This window comes from Lissotriton vulgaris, chromosome 3_1, assembly GCF_964263255.1.
Source record: "Lissotriton vulgaris chromosome 3_1, aLisVul1.2, whole genome shotgun sequence".
Taxonomy (NCBI): domain Eukaryota; kingdom Metazoa; phylum Chordata; class Amphibia; order Caudata; family Salamandridae; genus Lissotriton; species Lissotriton vulgaris.
The window spans coordinates 245,642,335-245,660,075 of record NC_141689.1 but is presented as its reverse complement, the minus strand read 5'-3'; the positions used below and the strand labels follow the sequence as shown (position 1 = coordinate 245,660,075).

General features: G+C 44.2%; 1 protein-coding gene across 4 annotated transcripts in view; it reads right to left on the bottom strand.

Moving 5' to 3' along the window:
- The window catches only part of CTIF (cap binding complex dependent translation initiation factor), an 856,085-nt gene that overhangs the window by 557,597 nt on the left and 280,747 nt on the right, over positions 1–17,741 (bottom strand). For 2 of the 4 annotated variants that reach the window (XM_086960364.1, XM_086960366.1), the window contains one exon: positions 3,856–3,891. The exons of the other annotated variants lie outside the window; for them this stretch is intronic. In XM_086960364.1, coding sequence (XP_086816490.1) covers positions 3,856–3,891 — 36 coding nt within the window. The remainder of the gene's footprint in view (positions 1–3,855; positions 3,892–17,741) is intronic. 4 annotated transcript variants of the gene reach the window in all.

The window sequence follows — 17,741 nt, the reverse complement described above, 5'->3', positions numbered from 1 at the left end:
CCACAATTTTGCAGGATTAAAAAAAAAAAATGCTTTCATGCCGTGGCAGAGTTTCAGGGAAAACCCAACACCAAGGATTGGGGTAACATATTCCTACCCTGCCGCCTTTTCTTTTTTTAAACTTTTTTGGGGACTTGGCTGAAGCGGAGTCCCAAGATAGCTGCCAACACTTCCTGTTTTAAGTGTTGGCAGCCAATCAGAGCTCTGCATTTCCCTGCACAAGCTCGTCATCTTTTGTGATTAATCGCGAAGGACCCGGGTCCACACATATCACAAACTATATTTTCTTAAATTTCTCAACAACTACTGAACGGATTTACATCAAATAACTAAAATAGTGATCTGCGAAACAAAATCTTCCTTTCTGCCAAATCTGGTGTAATTCCGTCCAGTGCTTTAGACTGCAGGTTCAAGTAAAGGTCCTATGGGAATTAAAATGAGACCACACTTATTTTGCCCTCCCCTCCCACTTCACACATCAATATATATCAGAAAAGTTAAGCAAAATGACAAACTGTCATCTGCCTAATTTGACTATGCGGCCTGGTGCAAAAGACAAAGATAAATACAAAAGGAATTAAAAAATAAGAAACCTGGCTCAAGGAACCTATATAGGCACACTGAAGTTGATTGCATTTCACTTCTTTTAGAGAGTTCACATCATTGTGACAACTTTCAAACTTACAACATCAAAGAGGGATGATGGTGTTTTTCAGGACCCACTTTAACAGAAAAAAATCTATAAATGTGAGAGCTAAGGGCCAGATGTATCAAGATACCCTTTTGCGATTCTCAAATAGCAATTTTTAAGGAATCGCTATTTGAGAATTGCAAAATGGTATGTATGTAGAAATTCGCTATTTTTTAGTGATTTCTTAAAATTCCTTAATTGCATTTAGCAAATTGCTAATCGCAATTAAGGAATAATTTCCCATTCATTTCTATGGGCCAGGAGGCCCATAGGAATGAATGTGAAATTCTCAATTTGCGATTCGCAATTTGCTAATCGCAAATTGAGAATAATTTCAAGGGTGCAAGGGTGTCCAAAGGACACCCTGTTGCACCCCTGAAATAAGCATGGGTGCACATGTGGTGCATATACATGCCCTAAGGGCATGTATGTGCATCACATGGCACATTGAAAAATGCAAAAATGGCATTTTTCAAGAAATTCGCAAATTACCACCAACTTGAAGTTGGTGGTTATTTGCGATTCCTTAAAGACAATTAGCAATATTTTTTTGCATCATACATTGCATTTAAGGAATCGCAAATTTGCGATTCCTTATTTTGCACTGAAATTTGCTACATACATACCATTTTGCTCAAATGAGTTCGCAAACGCAGAAATTCTGCGCATTTCGGCGTTTGCGAACCCATTTGAGCTTCATACATCTGGCCCTAAGTGCGGTGATTCTAGTACTCTCCAACCGTTGATACTCTGGACAGGACATGACAGAAACATGAAGATGTTAACATCGCAGAGGAATACAGCATCAGAGGCTGAGCAGCTCTAGAAGCACTTCATGAAGCAATATCAAAGGTATCCGGCAATTGTGAGATTGTTGGTCTCACACATGTTGGCATTCGTCAGTACAGGCGAAGATTCATACATAGCAGTTTCCACAATGGGTAATTGCATTGCAATAGAATATGCATGATGCTCTTTAATTGGTCAGGCTACTTCCCAGCACATCAATAGGAAGCAAAGCTTGTTGTTCTATAGGACTGTTCAGAAGGACAGTTTTAAAACAGTTCAACAACTAAAGCACAGATCTCACTCCAGGACGTTGAAGTTTGCAAAAACACAAAGTTCTCCTCCTAGACAGAATGTAATAACTTTGTGGTGTTGATATTCTGTCGGAAAGGGTGTGATTTCATTCATTTTGATTTTTACTTCTTCAGGAAAAATATGCAATTGCACAAACACACAATAAGAGAAGTTGAAATTCCATCAAACAGATTTGAAAACAAAGAACTAAAAAAAATGAAGGAATGTATCCAAAAATTGTTTTAAAATCAGTCAGCAAACCAGATCCAATAGATTTGGAAGCGTGAGTAGTGCCGGTTGTATTCAAAACATGACCGTGTGCAACAGATCTGCAAAATGCAAGGGAAATGGCGTGTGCAAAAGTTTCTGGATCTAAGATTCAGAGTGGTCTATTTGGAGGGCAAAAGTTTCAGCAGCACTTACTTTTGGCCATGATACACTTCAAAAAACCTTTAAGGGGAGGATAAAACGTTATGCCACCACATTTCCTATTCTTTGAACAGTTAGGACACACACGCGGGCTAACCCACAGCAGAATTCATTTGTTCCAAATATGTAGGAGGTATTTCTTACAAGTGTATGGTAAGAAAAAATAAAAGAAGTAGGTGTTGAGAGGAGTTTACAAGCAAGCACGGGCTTCAAAGAATTACAAGCACCATGAATAGTGATATAATAACAGAACCAAGTGTCCCAGAGAATTAGTACACAAAAGTGTGCTAATGCAAGCAATGATACTTAATAAGGAATTTCCATGTGTGTTGTAGAAATGTATTACACATGCTTTCATGCGATGTAAGTGATGTATGTTTCTGGTAGGCACAGAAATGAAAGGCAGGGACAGGCAGAGAAATATTACATGTGCGAGCCACATCATATCTGAATCTTCAGCAACAGAAAAAGCAGTGCTGATGGAAGATTTTAGGATGCCTCTTTCTTGCAGCTCGTTAGCTGCCTTGCAGCGAGGTTGTCAGGGAAAAGACTCCTTTATGAGCTGCCATAGCACTTTATGGGCTTGAAGGGTTTCAAGTGCCCAGCTTAATTAAGTCAATGTCCACATTTAAACTTGTCTATGTTGTAGAGAATTTAACATACAAAAGGTTCGGAGCCCACACCCACGGACCCACCCTCAGCATATAAACTCCCCCCCCCCATGTCAAGTCTAGGTGCCCAGTAGAGGTGGGAGGGTGAGCCACTGTAGAGTGGGCTCGGCTCTTGGTATGGGCCTGGTTTGGCTCTAGCCTTCTTGAACCCTCAGGCCAAAGCAAGCCAAGCTTTCATGAGGTCTCCAATCGCCGCTACTGCATTTCTACCCCCGCAGAAGAGGTGCTGCCTAGAGAAGCCATTGCACCGACAGTGGACAGTGGAGAGCAGGACAGTCCATCTGCACCCAGGGAGTAAATAGAAATGCAGAAATCTGTCACCGCTGGAGCTTGGGAGGACTTTTACTAATGTGAAAAGGTGTCATGTGCCGGATCTGCCCCGCTTTTAGGTTTAGCTTGCGCTGTCTATGAGAAATCTATTGTTTTTAATATACACTTAAAAGGGACTTACTTCCCACCTCCTCTAATTCCTGGCTTCTCATTGGTTCCTGTGCGTGCCACCTTTCCTCCATTTCTCTTGGCTAGAACCTATTTTCCTGCATTTACCAATGCATGTTCTTCGTCTTCTTCTCTTATCAGTTTCCTGCCGCCGAAATACTGTTAACATTCGCTTTGGTGGGACTATATTTCCATAAAGTTTTGCCTTTTATTCTTGCAGTATATTTATATAACAATTTATCACCCGGCGAGGTGAAGTGATGTGTATAGAATCACAGGATGTTGCTCTGCGCAACAGACTCGAACCAGGATCCCAGGCTCTCGAGTCAGAAGCCCTCAGGTTTCAGTAACATCTGCCCCTGTATGCATCACCGCCACCCATGGTAATGTGATAATACTAGGACATAACGGTAGCACTTTAACAGAGATGAAAGAAGATTATTCAACAGCAAAACCATTTGATCATGAAAAATGACTAAACGACTACCCAAAAAATGCCCCGTTAGGGCAGGACATTTCATGCAAAAAGACAAATGGCTTCCTTACTTTCTCTGGAATAGGGGCTCCTCCAGAATTTTCAGTCTAAGGAAAAAGGATAAGACATTTATATATTGATAGAATTTCTGTCAAACATAAAAGCTGCATTGTGTATGGAGGAGCCCAGGCTTGGGGGCCAAGTCCTAGTCACAATATGAACCCTGGTCATGACATGTGATGGTTACTATAAAACAACATTAAAGATGCGCACTGCTTGAAAGAGATGGCCACATATGCACATGGCAGGAGCATGAAGAGATTGTTCAAGGATTCAGTCATGAGACATATGATGAATGAATGGATGATTAAAGGACAAACTCGTATCAAATAACTCTGCGGACAGGCAGGAATGGGCCGCGGAACTGCACCAAAAACCAATGGCGATCGTTAGATTGAAATCCTGGCTTTTCTGTAATGAAATTGGACAAAACTGTCTCAGTTCCTAAACTGACCATTAGGCGTCTAGAATTGAAAATCGAGGTGTGCAGAAAGATTTGAATGAGACGCCCAAAAAATTGTCATAATGTTAAAATAGTCATAATGTTAATTTTGTGCCACTTTACCACTAAGATTAGATGTTCCATTTCTTCTTAAATATCGAATGACAATTTGGAGGCATGTATGCCTCTCTGAAGTTCTGAGATGTAATATTTCATATCTGTAGAAGGATATCGACCCACCTTCCTCCAAAACCACTTGCTGGAAGTGGACTGATGCAATAAACCTACTATGTATAGAAGTTATTTGCCCACATTCCTGATTCCCATCACAGAAGGGCAGCTGGAGCGAGGAGACGAGACCTAGTCAGATGGACTTCGATAATGGAGAACTGGGCCGTTTGCCCACAAGAGAATGTGTTAGCTAGGTACTACGATCCAACTTTAGGTCGGTGCAGATTCCTTCTTGCGTACAGCATAGGTAGTAGCCAGATAGCTGAGGGGTTTAAAGTAGAACAGGTCTGGAAAAAAAGGCCATCTTCTTTGTGCTATGTTCCACTTTGACCACTGAGTCAAGTTTTTATCATGGTGACCATCACTGCAGACCTTATAACACATCTTTCGAAACTAGGGGGGGGGGGGGAGGGGGGGGGGGGGGAGAACAACTGAAAATACCTGGCCACGCGTAGTGTGTAGTATGTCTTCCTGTGGAGAAAGGCAGTGTAGTCTGGTAACACGTGAGTGTTATACATTTCTTATCAATAGAAAAAAATAAATTGATAGCTTTTCAATGTTGGTCTTTTGTGGTGTCAATGGTTCAAGAGATGAGGTGGTAAGTCGAGGATACGACAGAATGCCCACTGTGAGAGCTGGGCTAGCTGCAGTCCACGCAGGTGGCAGTTACATTTGCCTTCTTATGTCTAGGGATACATAGAGAAAGGAGTGTCCATGTTCGGACTAGAAGTGACAATCCACGCATTATTACAACAGTACAGTGAGAATTTATTTGGATAAGGAGAGCAACCATAACACTCACCGTATAAGACACCGACTACCACTGATGGCATTGTCTGCTGTGCGCGGAGACACCCTCCTTCGCCATACAGCCACATTTGTATCAGATATCGTTCTGAACACTTATCTTTCCTGTTTTCCAATGCGAGGAAAGTAGGATAACACAGCAGCAGCAAATTTGCCGTCAACCCAGCCAACATGTGCCCTTCAAATTTGGAGTTGCTTTTTTAGGGTCATAATCTCACACATACATAGATGATATAACACACATGGTGAAGTTGGTTGTCTATGTCTAGAAATAAACATGCCCACAAACACAAGAAAACCAAGCAAGAACTCACCTCTACACCCAGGTTAAGTCACAGAGAGCTCTCCGTGGATGAGGAAAAATACCCATCAGTCACCATTCGGATCCGCCCTTCATCATTCACCTCCCCAGGTGGCCAGGAGTACCGACGGTTAGAGCGGTGCTTCATTATCCCCTGAGCCACAGCCATGTGGGGTGAGGCCATCTGACCTTACATGTTAAGTGCCTTGCACAGACAGTAAGGATACCCAGAACATACAGGTGACTGTTTGCACTTGTTTTTGTGTTTCTAGGGCGAGATTTTGTTCACGTGGTGTAGTAGCTTTTATCTCCTTTTCTTTGGTCCTGAAGGAAGCATTTGACAAAACCAGTCATCTATATGCTGAAACTAGTTGACCATTTCTTGTCCCGAGGCTGTCCACATAATTAGACAGTCAGCGGGCGCACTGTTTTTAACATTGGTATGGTAAGCACAATTGAATTAAATCCTTGTTTGGTGCTTATTCTTAACCAATTTTAAACCCACTTATTCTGGTTTTTTCTTTACACCTTCTTTAGCACTGCACACCCCAGTCCCATCTTTTTACCACTTATTTACATCTAGTGGTATATCACACTGTCATCTCTCAACTCTAGTGAGGATACCCCCTACCACCGGGTTGACCTCCTATGAGAGCTTCATTATTCTCTGACGGGTGGTACGGATAAAATCCCAAATGATGAAGGGCGGATCCGAATGGTGACTGATGGGTATTTTTCCTCATCCACGGAGAGCTCTCTGTGACTTAACCTGGGTGTAGAGGTGAGTTCTTGCTTGGTTTTCTTGTGTTTGTGGGCATGTTTATCTGAGACCCTCTGGTACCGTTGTTATTTATTGGTTTCCTTGGGGATAGTACCCAGAGTCTGGTCTTTAATTTTCCCCTAGGTCCCCCTCCACCGTTTTGTGTTTGCTATGTCTAGAAATAGGCATAACTGTCTGTATGTGGAATATGGCACTGACACTAATATGAGCAACGTCGAGTGTTCTTTATTTGGTTAATCTGAACCATAAAAGAATACATAAAACAACCATACAAGACATGCACAATACAATTAAAAGATCCATAAAATTACAGTATATAATATTAAGAAACAGGAAAAAACTGGTCTTTAAAATTCATTCAATGCAGAGGATTCAGGAGCTTTTCCGAACAGCCTGAATCAAATTTACACCAGCCGGTGCAATGAGTGGGGAGAGAGAGTCTGCAAAAAGATCAAGGCGCTGCGGCACTGTCCCAGATTCATATACCAAAGCCGATATCTTTGTAATGGGCTTAAATAAAACTTACAAAACAGAATAAAGTGAAGGGGCTTGGACACCTACATTGTAACATGGGCATTTTGTACAATCAGTACGTTTGCGGCACGGCGGGCACGGTGCCAAGTAATGTACCAAGTGGAACCTAAAACGAGTCAAGTCCAACCTTGCCTGAGAACTCATCACATACAAAAGAGAAGGTTCAACACACGATTGAGTCGATAGAATGATGTGCGACAACACCGTTGACAGGGGCGGCTTTAGCGCTGGTGGCGCCGGTTCGACAAGTACTTTTTGAGCCCCCACGTCTTCTGCCCACCTCCTCGGATTCTCTCCCTACCACCTGCAAAAGTGCCCCTCATCTCTCCTATCAAAGATATTGCTAAACACAGCGTCCCCTGAGATCACAGCTCTCCCACTCAACAGGTCAGCGCCCAGTGCGGCTGCACCAGTCACACTGCCCTAAAGCCGGCCCTGACCGTTAATGTACACAGCTGTGGAGAAGTGTGGCTCAATGGTTAGAGCGGCAGACCCTGATGCAGAGGTCCAGCCCGGGACCAGGGTTCAATTCCCTGCCTTGGCGGGTCTTGGGCTCAATTTCCTTGGACCTGATAATTCTCGCCTCGGTGCCTATTCCAATCATGGAGTCCCACTCTGCAACTCTGGGCAATAGCTTGCTTAATCTCCACAATGGCCCCCACGACGCTAAGGATGCCTGGCCTCCACCTTGGGGGTGCCCAGGAGTGGACGCCTCACAGGGAAAGCCAGGATGGGTTCCACAGCGGTATTCGTACAAGCGCCTTGAGGCCCTTGCGGGTGAGTAGTGCGCTATACAAGTATCAATTTTACAGCTCCATGGATACTCGAGAGTTCACAGCATATTCCTCAAAAAGACGCTTTATAGAGACTTTTGTGGATTTATTGAAGGATTCTGGACCGTCACAAAAAATCTCCAGCCACTATTTTGAGAAATGTGTGTTTAAGAAACAGGAGCCATTGAATAGCTCTGCTGTTTTTAAGGGACCTGCAGTCCTTCAGTATGGCTCTGGTGAGCCCTGCCTCAGGTTTCACCCACATGGCAACAATAGGAGATTGGCCTTTATTGTGTCCTCAACTCAAGAGGCCTTCAACTCCTTATGACAAACAAAAACAGAGCAGCTCTGTGAGACTGCCAAAAGTCTCCTCAGGAAGTAGTTTCCGGCCCTCTGAATTAGTCTGCAATCGGCAACCCACACGTGCCGCCACAGAGATGCATTTTGCCTTATATATGAACATCCTCTGGTTTCTGGTCCAACCTTACGAATCTGAAGGCCGCTTCCATGGCCCAAGTAAATTATTGGTTCCTGACCTTTACTGCATAACCCATTGATGGGGATTTGTCCACCAAATTCCCAAAATAATCTGAAGTACTGACAGCACCCAGCCGAATGCCACAATTTGAGGTCTCTTAGATTTAGGTATTTTCGGGCCACTTCTCACCTAAAAGATGTATTCAAGTTAGTTGACAGGCCCAGTTGGAACATAAAAGCATTCCAATCCTGGCCAGCAGGACTGCATCATATGCATAAAGTCATACGGGGTTAGTCTTTTGCCAACTTGGGAATTCAATTACCTTGCGAGAATTTTTTTTAAAACAATATCATATACATATTAAACAAATTAAATTATTAAAGCTGAAAATGGATTATATGTGAGCAGCATACCAATGATATTGTATAACTATTTTAGAAACAATTAAAAAGTTGTTATAGGCAAATTGGCCAGATCACCACATTTGAAAAATATTCGTGGATTATCTGACATGACTGGCAAGGAGAACCAATAAGAACAAAATTCTAACTCATGTATGATACAGATGTAAGTCAGTTATTGAAGTTACATATTTAGTGGCCCATAAAGGAATTTTAAACTATAAATTGATGAAAAACGGACTCTGGAAATGTAATGCATTTTGTGAAATTAACAAAAATAAGCATTGGTAAAGCCAATAGGTCTGACCTTGGAAACCTAATGAGATGGTAGTATGGTTACTTTTTTTTTGTGCAAGCATACAAAAAATTAGAAGAAAAAAAAAAAAGAATACCCTGAACCTTTAACATTAGATTCCAATAAATGTTTATACAAAAAAATAAAACAACAACTGCAACAATGTAGGAAAGCACCCCTTTTGACATGGCTACCCCCCACCTTTTGCCTGGAATCTGGTGCAATCTGCCCTGAAAGTGTTCTGGGTTCCTGCTAACCAGCTCCCCAGCACCAGTGCTCTTTCCCTAAACTGTACGATTGTTCCACAATTGGCACTTGTTGCAGCAGACGACTCGAGGAGAGCTCGAGACACAACAAAACCCCAGAAACCCATTATACCTTCAAATCCGCCATCAACACACACCACCTCCTCCTCAAAATCAGAAAGAAAACAGTTGTCAGAGTCAGCGTCAACGCACAGAACAGCAAAGAACTCTTTGCGATTGTCAAGGAGGTCGCAAAGCCCAACAGCAAGACTACAGACTTCCCTCCCTCCCAAGACTCTGCAACAAACGTGGCACCTTCTTCTACCACACGATCAGGCAGATCTACAACAGCTTTAACACCCTAGACCCTGCCACATCACCTGCCACCACCGCACGGAACCACATGGCACCCAATCAGACCATGATCTGCTATACCCCACTCACAACAGACAACACACTCAAGACCATGAAGAGCATCCACTCAGGAGCCCCATCGGATCTTGCCCGTACCACATCTTTCACAGAGCAGCCGCCGCCATCGCACCCCAGCTTTGCCGTACCATCAACTGCTCCATCAAAACCACCAACTTCCCAGATGACTGGAAACGCGCAGAGATCAACCCCCTGCTGAAGAAGCCGTCCTCCGACCCGACTGACCTCAAGAACTTCAGACCCATCTCCTTCCTCCCCTTCTCAGCCAAGGTCATCGGAAGGCCATCGATGTTCAACTTTCTGTGTTCCTAAAAGTAAACCACGTCCTGGACACCTTCTAATCTGCCTTCCAAAGCAACCACAGCACGGAGACCGCACTCCTCACCACCACCGACGACATCCGCTCCCTCCTCGACCAGGGTGAGACCGCAGCCCTCCTCCTACTGGACCTCTCTGCCGCCTTCAACACAGTCTCCCAACATACCCTAATTACGAAACACCACGACGCCGGCATCCGCGACAAGGCACTGGACTGGATCCACTACTTCCTCACCGGCCGGACTTAGCGAGTCAGACTACCCCGTTCCTCTCAGAACCTACAGAGATCAAATGCGGAGTGTCCCCGGGTTCATCCCGGAGGCCCACCCTCTTCAGCGTCTACATGGGTCCCCCTCGCAGCCATCGTCAGAAGCCACGGACTCAACATGGTCTCCTACGCTAAACAACACCCAGTTGATCCTCTCCCTTACCAATGAACCCAAAATCACCAGAACCAACTTCCACAGTGGAATGAAGGACGTTGCTACCTGAATAAAAGTTTGCTGCTCAACTCGAACGAGACTGAAGTACTCATCCTGGGACCCACTGCTTCAGCCTGGGATAACTCTTGGTGGCCATCCACTCTGGGATCCTCCCCCTCCCAACCCGACGGACCATGCACACACCCTCGGCATCATACTGAACTCATTGCTCACAATGAACCGCCAACTCAAAGCAATTTCCTCAGCCTGCTTCCACACGCTCCCCCTGCTTCGAAAGACATTCAGATGGATCCTCACAGAATCAGAAAGACTGTCACACACCCCCTGATCACCAACAGACGACTACTGCAGCAAACTCTACGCTGGGGTCACCCTGAAACAACTAAAAAAACTACAGAACATTCAAAACACCACAGCCAGACTGGTCCTCGAGATCCCCAACCTCAGCCACATCACGCAACACCTCCGAAAACTGCACTGGCTCCCAGTCAACAAGAGAATCACCTTTAAGTGCTTCACACACGCCTACAAAACTCTCTTACGAAGGACCAGCATACCTGAACCACCGCCTCGCATTCCATGTACCTGCCACATCTCTCCATTCCGGCCAATTCACCCTAGTCTCCGTCCCCAGAATCCACAAGACCATAACCGGAGTCCTCAAACACCCTGCCCCTCCACCTCAGGCAATCCGCGCCACTGACCCAATTCAGGAAGGATCTCAAGACCAGGCTCTTCAAATGATCCTACACTCAGAAGGACCAACCGCCACCCCCCGAGGTCTTTGAATTCCTCATGGGTAATTATCCACGTTATACAAGCCCTTGACTGATTGATTGATTTAGGATCCCCTTTAAGTTCCTAGTGGCACCCCTGGCACCTAGGGCATAGGACCTAAAGAGGGTCCCCAAGGGCTGCAGCATGACTTGTGCCACCCTAAGGGACCCCTCCCCAAGCTCATGCTGACTGCCATTGCAGCTTGCGTGTCTTGGTGCAGAGAAAATGGAGAGCAGACATGGCACACATCCCTGTGTGCCATGCCTGCCAGCACTACATGTGGTATAGGTAAGTCACCCCTTCGGCAGGCCTTACAGCCCTAAGGCAAGGTGCACTATACCCATGTGAGGGCATATCTGCAAGAGTGTATATGTCCAGGTGATATTGAAGTTCACCCTTATATATTACCAGTGCACAGTGAAGCCATAATGTGTACATGGGCTGGACACTCGTCATTATGAGTTCCCCAGCTACAAGATGGCTTCACTGTACCAAACCCCCTGTCTAAATAAACCCACACTGATACCAGTGCTGGATCTATTAATAAATGCACGCAGAAGGCACCTCATAGGTGACCCCTGAAAACCTACCGACTACTAGTGTGTTGACTGACTGATCTCGACCAGCCAACCACCATAGACCGGTTTCTGACCTCCCGAGGTGAGAGCCTTCCCTCTCGGAGGACAGGAGGAAAGCCTGTTATGGGCAGAGGTGTGAACACCTCCTCTCAAGCAGGATGGATATTCCAGGGCGGGAAGCTTCAAAGGCCCAGCCGCCTTTGTTATGCGACCCCAAACCTCTCCAAATAGTGTAGGTGCCCTGCCACTTGTCCTGATCCCACTTTATGGCAGAAAGACAGGTGGGAAAATTAGTCAGATTAGAAGGTGTGCTCACTTCAAGCCAGCACCACCCCTAGGACGGGACAACTGATATGGACCCCACTTTTAGGACTCCTCCATGTTGTTTTAAACAGAATTAGCATTGTAGGTCAGGGTTATGTCCACAAACCAAAGGACACTGTCATATAGAAGGTGTAGACACCCTAAAGGTAGGTAGCCTATTGGCTACTACCTATCACTTCGCATAATGTCCCTAAATTGAATGTTTTTAAGTGGCACTCCAGTACCCAAGAACCACGATTCGACGGATCAACAGAAGGACAAAGAAGAGTTACTGCCTGGCAAGAACTGCAGCAGAACTTTAGCACAAAATCCTGTCTTCCTCAGCCCACTTTTGACAGTTGCCAAAGAATGACTCGTCCTGCGAGCGAGAGGGCCACCAAAGCCTTGGGTAGCCTTCCAGCACATCAACAAACCCCAAACGTCTCCCTTGGAGTTGAGGCGTCTCCCCTGCAGTCTGCAGGCATGGACAAGCAGAGTCCGGTCCACCGTCTTGCCGCTACCTGGCCCACCGACACTACAGACAACCACGCAAAAGGTACTTGTGCTCTGGAAGGTCAGATCTGTCTCCCCACCGTATGTGAAGACACCAGGACCAACCAGAGCCGTCCAGCACCAATCCCCCAGAGTACCGAATGCCCTGCACCAAACAGTGACAGAAGGTGTTCAGCCTGGATCCTCACTGCACCAGTAGCAAGCAGCCGTCGAGGGATGTCCGCATCACTGAAACCCACTTCAAGACTGGCCCAGCTGCTTTGATTTTGCCCTTGCCAGCAATTTGTCCCTGATCGGGAGGTGCATCTTTGTGCACCAGCCCAACCGACCTAATTACTCTGCACCTGAGCTGCATGGACCGGGTACCAACGAACCAGATGTGCCCCCATACTCCAGGACACCTTGCGACCTCATGCCACATTTGGGAGCCCTTGGACTTGCCTGCAGGTCCCCCTTTGCAGGCTCTTTTCAGGTGCCCCCCCTTCTCCATAGCGCCAGCAACCACCCTCTCCAGCAACCTGCTCCTGGTAGAACCCAGGCGGTTTCCTAAGAACTGATGGTAGTACTTTGAACCTTGGCCCACTACTACTCCGATCCCAGAAGGTGAACCCCCCTGAAACTGACTGCATCTACCTCTATGCATCTTTGAAGTTTCCTCCCATAGGATTGCATTGTGCGTAAAAGCGTACAGGTTTAAACGCTTTACTTACCTGTGCATATTTTTATCAAAAATTGTACTTACCTTGAAACAAAGTTTTTGAGTTTGAAATATATATTAAGTGTTATTTTTCAAATTGGTCTCAGATTTATTCTTTGAGTGTGACTCATTTATTGCCTATGTGAATACAACACATTCTTAGCACTACCCTCTGATAAGCCTAACTGCTCGCCCACACTACCACAAAAGAGAGCATTATTTACTTTAGCCTCTGTAAACCAATTGGGACCTACTGGAGACTCTGCACAGTGCCCTTCATTTTAGTAGACAATATATAGAAAGTCAGCTTTCTACAAACAGTATGCCGGTTTCCTAGCAGGCAAATTTATATAGAAAAGGCGGAGAAACTATTGATAGTTTTAATACCCATCAGAGACAACTATGAATATGAGTGCAAATCAAGAGTACAATTGGCTTTAAATGACTGAATCTATTGCTTAAATAAACAAGAATGACCAAAAATAAACGATAAAGATTCGAAATAAAAAAGCATTGGCAAAGTAAAATACTATTACACCCGTCGTGGGATTGTATCACGCTTCCTTTTATGTGGAAGCGCACATGTGATCAGGAAAATGACAACACTCTAAAGGCAAGAGAGACAATGGCTGAAGGGGACTGACCCACTGCCCTTCGGACGCTGGGGTGGTAGGAAGTGAAAGGTAAATGACAGATGAAGAGAGGACTCCATGAAGAGATTGATTCCAAATCTTGCTAATTAAACAATTATGTTTTTTTATCACGATTTTTTTGTGTGCATGAGGCTAATGAAACAACTTAAGTGGTCTTTAATGGCCAGGCATAAAAATGAATGCTTACCAGAAATAAAAAATATATAGGTACGAAGATAAGCGTGTGGTTGACATTATTGTTTATATTGTTGTTTTTACTCACTGAACCGGAAGTAATATTAGTACCTACTTAAAGGGAGGCAGCAAGAGCACGACTCGTAGGTGCCCCTGAGAATAACAGAAGGTTTCATTTTAAAGGTAAGAGCTAACACCCCTGCACAGGAGACAGAAAACGACTCGGGCCTGGACGATATCAAGGGAGCTGTTAAGTCCCTTCTGCCACTACAGTAATCTTTAAATAAGCACAGTAACCTGTTATGACACAAAGATTTCTTGTTCATATGCACAACTAAAACTATGGAGGCTTCTTATTGTAAGTCAAGTAATCAAATTAAGGTAATTGTATTGGGCGTTTGAGCCATGAGGGGTGCCTCGCCTGCGCGCTTATACCGCGCATTAACTCTCATTACAGAGCTCCTCCAAAGAGTGATAAGCTACGGCAGTCACCACCAGCCCTCAATGATTAAGGTGAAATCCAGTTAAAAATAATTTATCAGGCTAGGAGCAGCTGTCAGTAAGCGGCTCCAGTTGTCAGCATTCCTTGGCCACCACTGCTCAGCAACTCTTCTTCTAATGCATCAACAGGTGGCGACGAGTGTCTCTGAGAGGCACTTAAACATATAGTATGGCCTAGACATGCACTGGCAGGAAGAGACAGGCGGGGTCAAAGGGCAAAGTTCACCATATCTTAGCCAAGGCTTGATTGACACTTACTGCAACAACTCCCAACTTTACCTAGAACTTCGTTTCCGGTTTGAATGGCAGGCCTATTTCAGAGCATCAGCTTCCCATGCAGAGTTATTATGCAGTCAGGCGAAAATTGCCATTTGAAGATAGTGTTAAAGTTCAGTAATAAAGTGTGTTATTTTATTTAGTTAATTCCAAAAGTTTTTTTTTCAACCATTCATGTTTAGTAACAAAGTGCATTCCTCTGAAAAGGGGTGGCGTATATACACAGAGTGAGTTTCTCTGAGTGATTATTAGTTACAAGCCATTGGCTTCTAGCATCCCTCAGTCAGTCATAAAGACAGACAGACACCAGCCTGTGAGATGGGTACTCATTCACCGCCACACCTGCATCCGACAGCTCAAGGAGAATGAAGGCCCTCATTAAAACCTCACTCAGCTCCCAGCCAAACTGCACATATTCTGAAATCCTCTGAGCAAGTGAAACACTGTCAAATTTCGCAAGAAATTCAAAGTTGGACAAACTTCTGACTCCTTTCCAACCCTTCGTGTCTTTAGGTGCCATTACCAGAGGTTTGGCGGCTAGCCCCGCTTCCCGGGTGGGATTCCCGCCAGTGCCTGCTGGAGCAAGTCTCTGTGGAGCTGGTTGTAACATTTTGGAATGCGGTGAATTAAAGCGCTGGTGGTTATGTTACGTGGCTGTGCTGTTCGCAAGCGGTGATGGAGGAAGATGGACCAAAATGATTGGTACTCTAGGACAACAGCTCTTAACCTTTTGTTTTTTATTGACCCCCACTTAATCATTACTGGAAGTCGGGGACCCTCAATGTAACATTATTGGATTCCAGCCACCACCCAATAAGGCATTAATGGAAGCTGGGGTCCCTGGCCTAAGCATGTATGATGATTAGAACTGCAAAGCAATACACAAAGATACAGAAACAAGCATTCACCACACAAATGCGGACTATTTTATTTAATTCACAAACAAATACAAGGACAAAAATCATAATTTTGATTTTTTTATTGAGAAGGTTGGAGCTTTTATAAACTCAATTAAAGCCACTTATTAACCATTTTATATTCTGTTTGAGGCACCTGCACTGCTCCCACGAATCGATCTGATGCCAACTTGATTAGTCGCCTCAAATGTCAAATTCCTTCACAATAATATAAGTTTTATAATTTTAAATTTACATACACTTTAGTAATCTGGTAATATTATTTACTTTTCTAAACATTCGTGGACCCACAGAGTAGGATATGAAGACCCCCAGGGGATCCCAGACCAGAGGTTAAGAACCACTGTTCTAGAATGCTCTGCCCTTCTGTAGAGAGGATGGTCATTCTTTTTTATTTTATTTTTTATTTTTATAAGTTTTCTATACATTGTACATACATTTGTTATCCGGATTTACCGCCGTTGGCATAGACATGGTATAAGGTACATTTTGGGCGGGTCTCCCTCTGCTGGCTATATTTTTGTTGAGAAGTAGGTATAAGATAGGAAAGTACAGGAAAGTTAGGAATACGTTTATTACAATGGTATCCGGATCTTCACCTTATTTTTGCTAAGTAATCCATACCACATTTTTCCTGTGAAACGGGTATCATGGTGACCCTGAGACACCATTTCCTTCCGAATTCATCATGGGATAAAATGTACTTCTTGTTCACATAATTTCCTGTTCCGGGTCAGGAAATTCTTCAGCGTATAAAAGGTCAGGTTGGATGCGCCGCGATGCTGCTCGCGCCAGCCCGTTGCGCACTCGTGCGGATTTCCAGATTTTTCTCTTTTTGACAATCTACAAAGGTCTTTGGTTTTCAAGCTCTGCTGAACTTATCTGCTATTTAGAAGAAAAAACTTTACTTAGTATTGTTATTCAAGAAAATTATTACACAATTTATGAGAGATGTTGTTTATTCACATCCTCATGTATGCATATATATGTACAATACATATTCAAAAATTATTTTTTAATACGTTTTGTACATATATATGCATACATGAGGATGTGAATAAACAACATCTCTCAAACTGTGAAATAATTTTCCTGTAGAACAATACTAAGTAAAGTTTTTTCTTCTAAATATACATGTACTAGGACCCTCTTTCTTGCAACATTTCATACCCAGGTCCTCGTACTTATTGGGTTAACCCTTATATGTAATGTGAACTTATCTGCTAGGCTCCTTACAGGTTTTTGATCAATCTTTGATTTTATCATGCACAGGATTGAAGTTTTCTTCAGTCTGCTTCTAAATCTAACCTCCTTTCTATACCTCAATTCTGGGTATGGGGTGGAAAAGGGGAGCATGAGGGCACAGCTACGTCACATGTCATGAAACATTGGTCAAAGGCTATCAAAAGACCAGCATATGATTGGCCACAGGCGAGTGCCGCTGTTTATCTTACGAGAGGTACAAAAAAGGTATCTTGGTATTCAGGTCATTGAAATACTTCTGTCAGGATTTATACCCCGGTGTAATAACAAAACACAAGGTTAAGCCGCGATCCCAGGAGAAGAAGCCTTGTATATCCATGGTTTATGCACTGCCCCGAAGTAGGGAATTTCATTAAGTGGACAAGCTGGTCCTACCCAAAAGCCTTTAGTAGTCATAGAAGGGAGTTTGGATCGGCCACCTGATGCAGCCTACCCGAGTGCATGGGTCCATACCATGAGTTCTGCTCACTCGCAAACCTGCCATTTTTAGAAGAACAAGGGGGACCCAGCGGGTAGCTATGAACCATGGGTAATAATTCACTCGCAACCTGCCAGCAACAGCTCACTGCCACCAAGACCCCCAAAACCAGTGTTCAATAAGAAAACAAGACAAGTTAACATGAATTTGAGTATTCTGTGGAGTCTTGGCTAATCCCTGTAAATATGCATGTCTTGGGTCAGACTCCTCTTATATAAAGCACGGTAAGGCAGAAGGCTTGGGGCGCCACCTAGTAATGGTACACAATCACTGCAAAAGGTCTTAA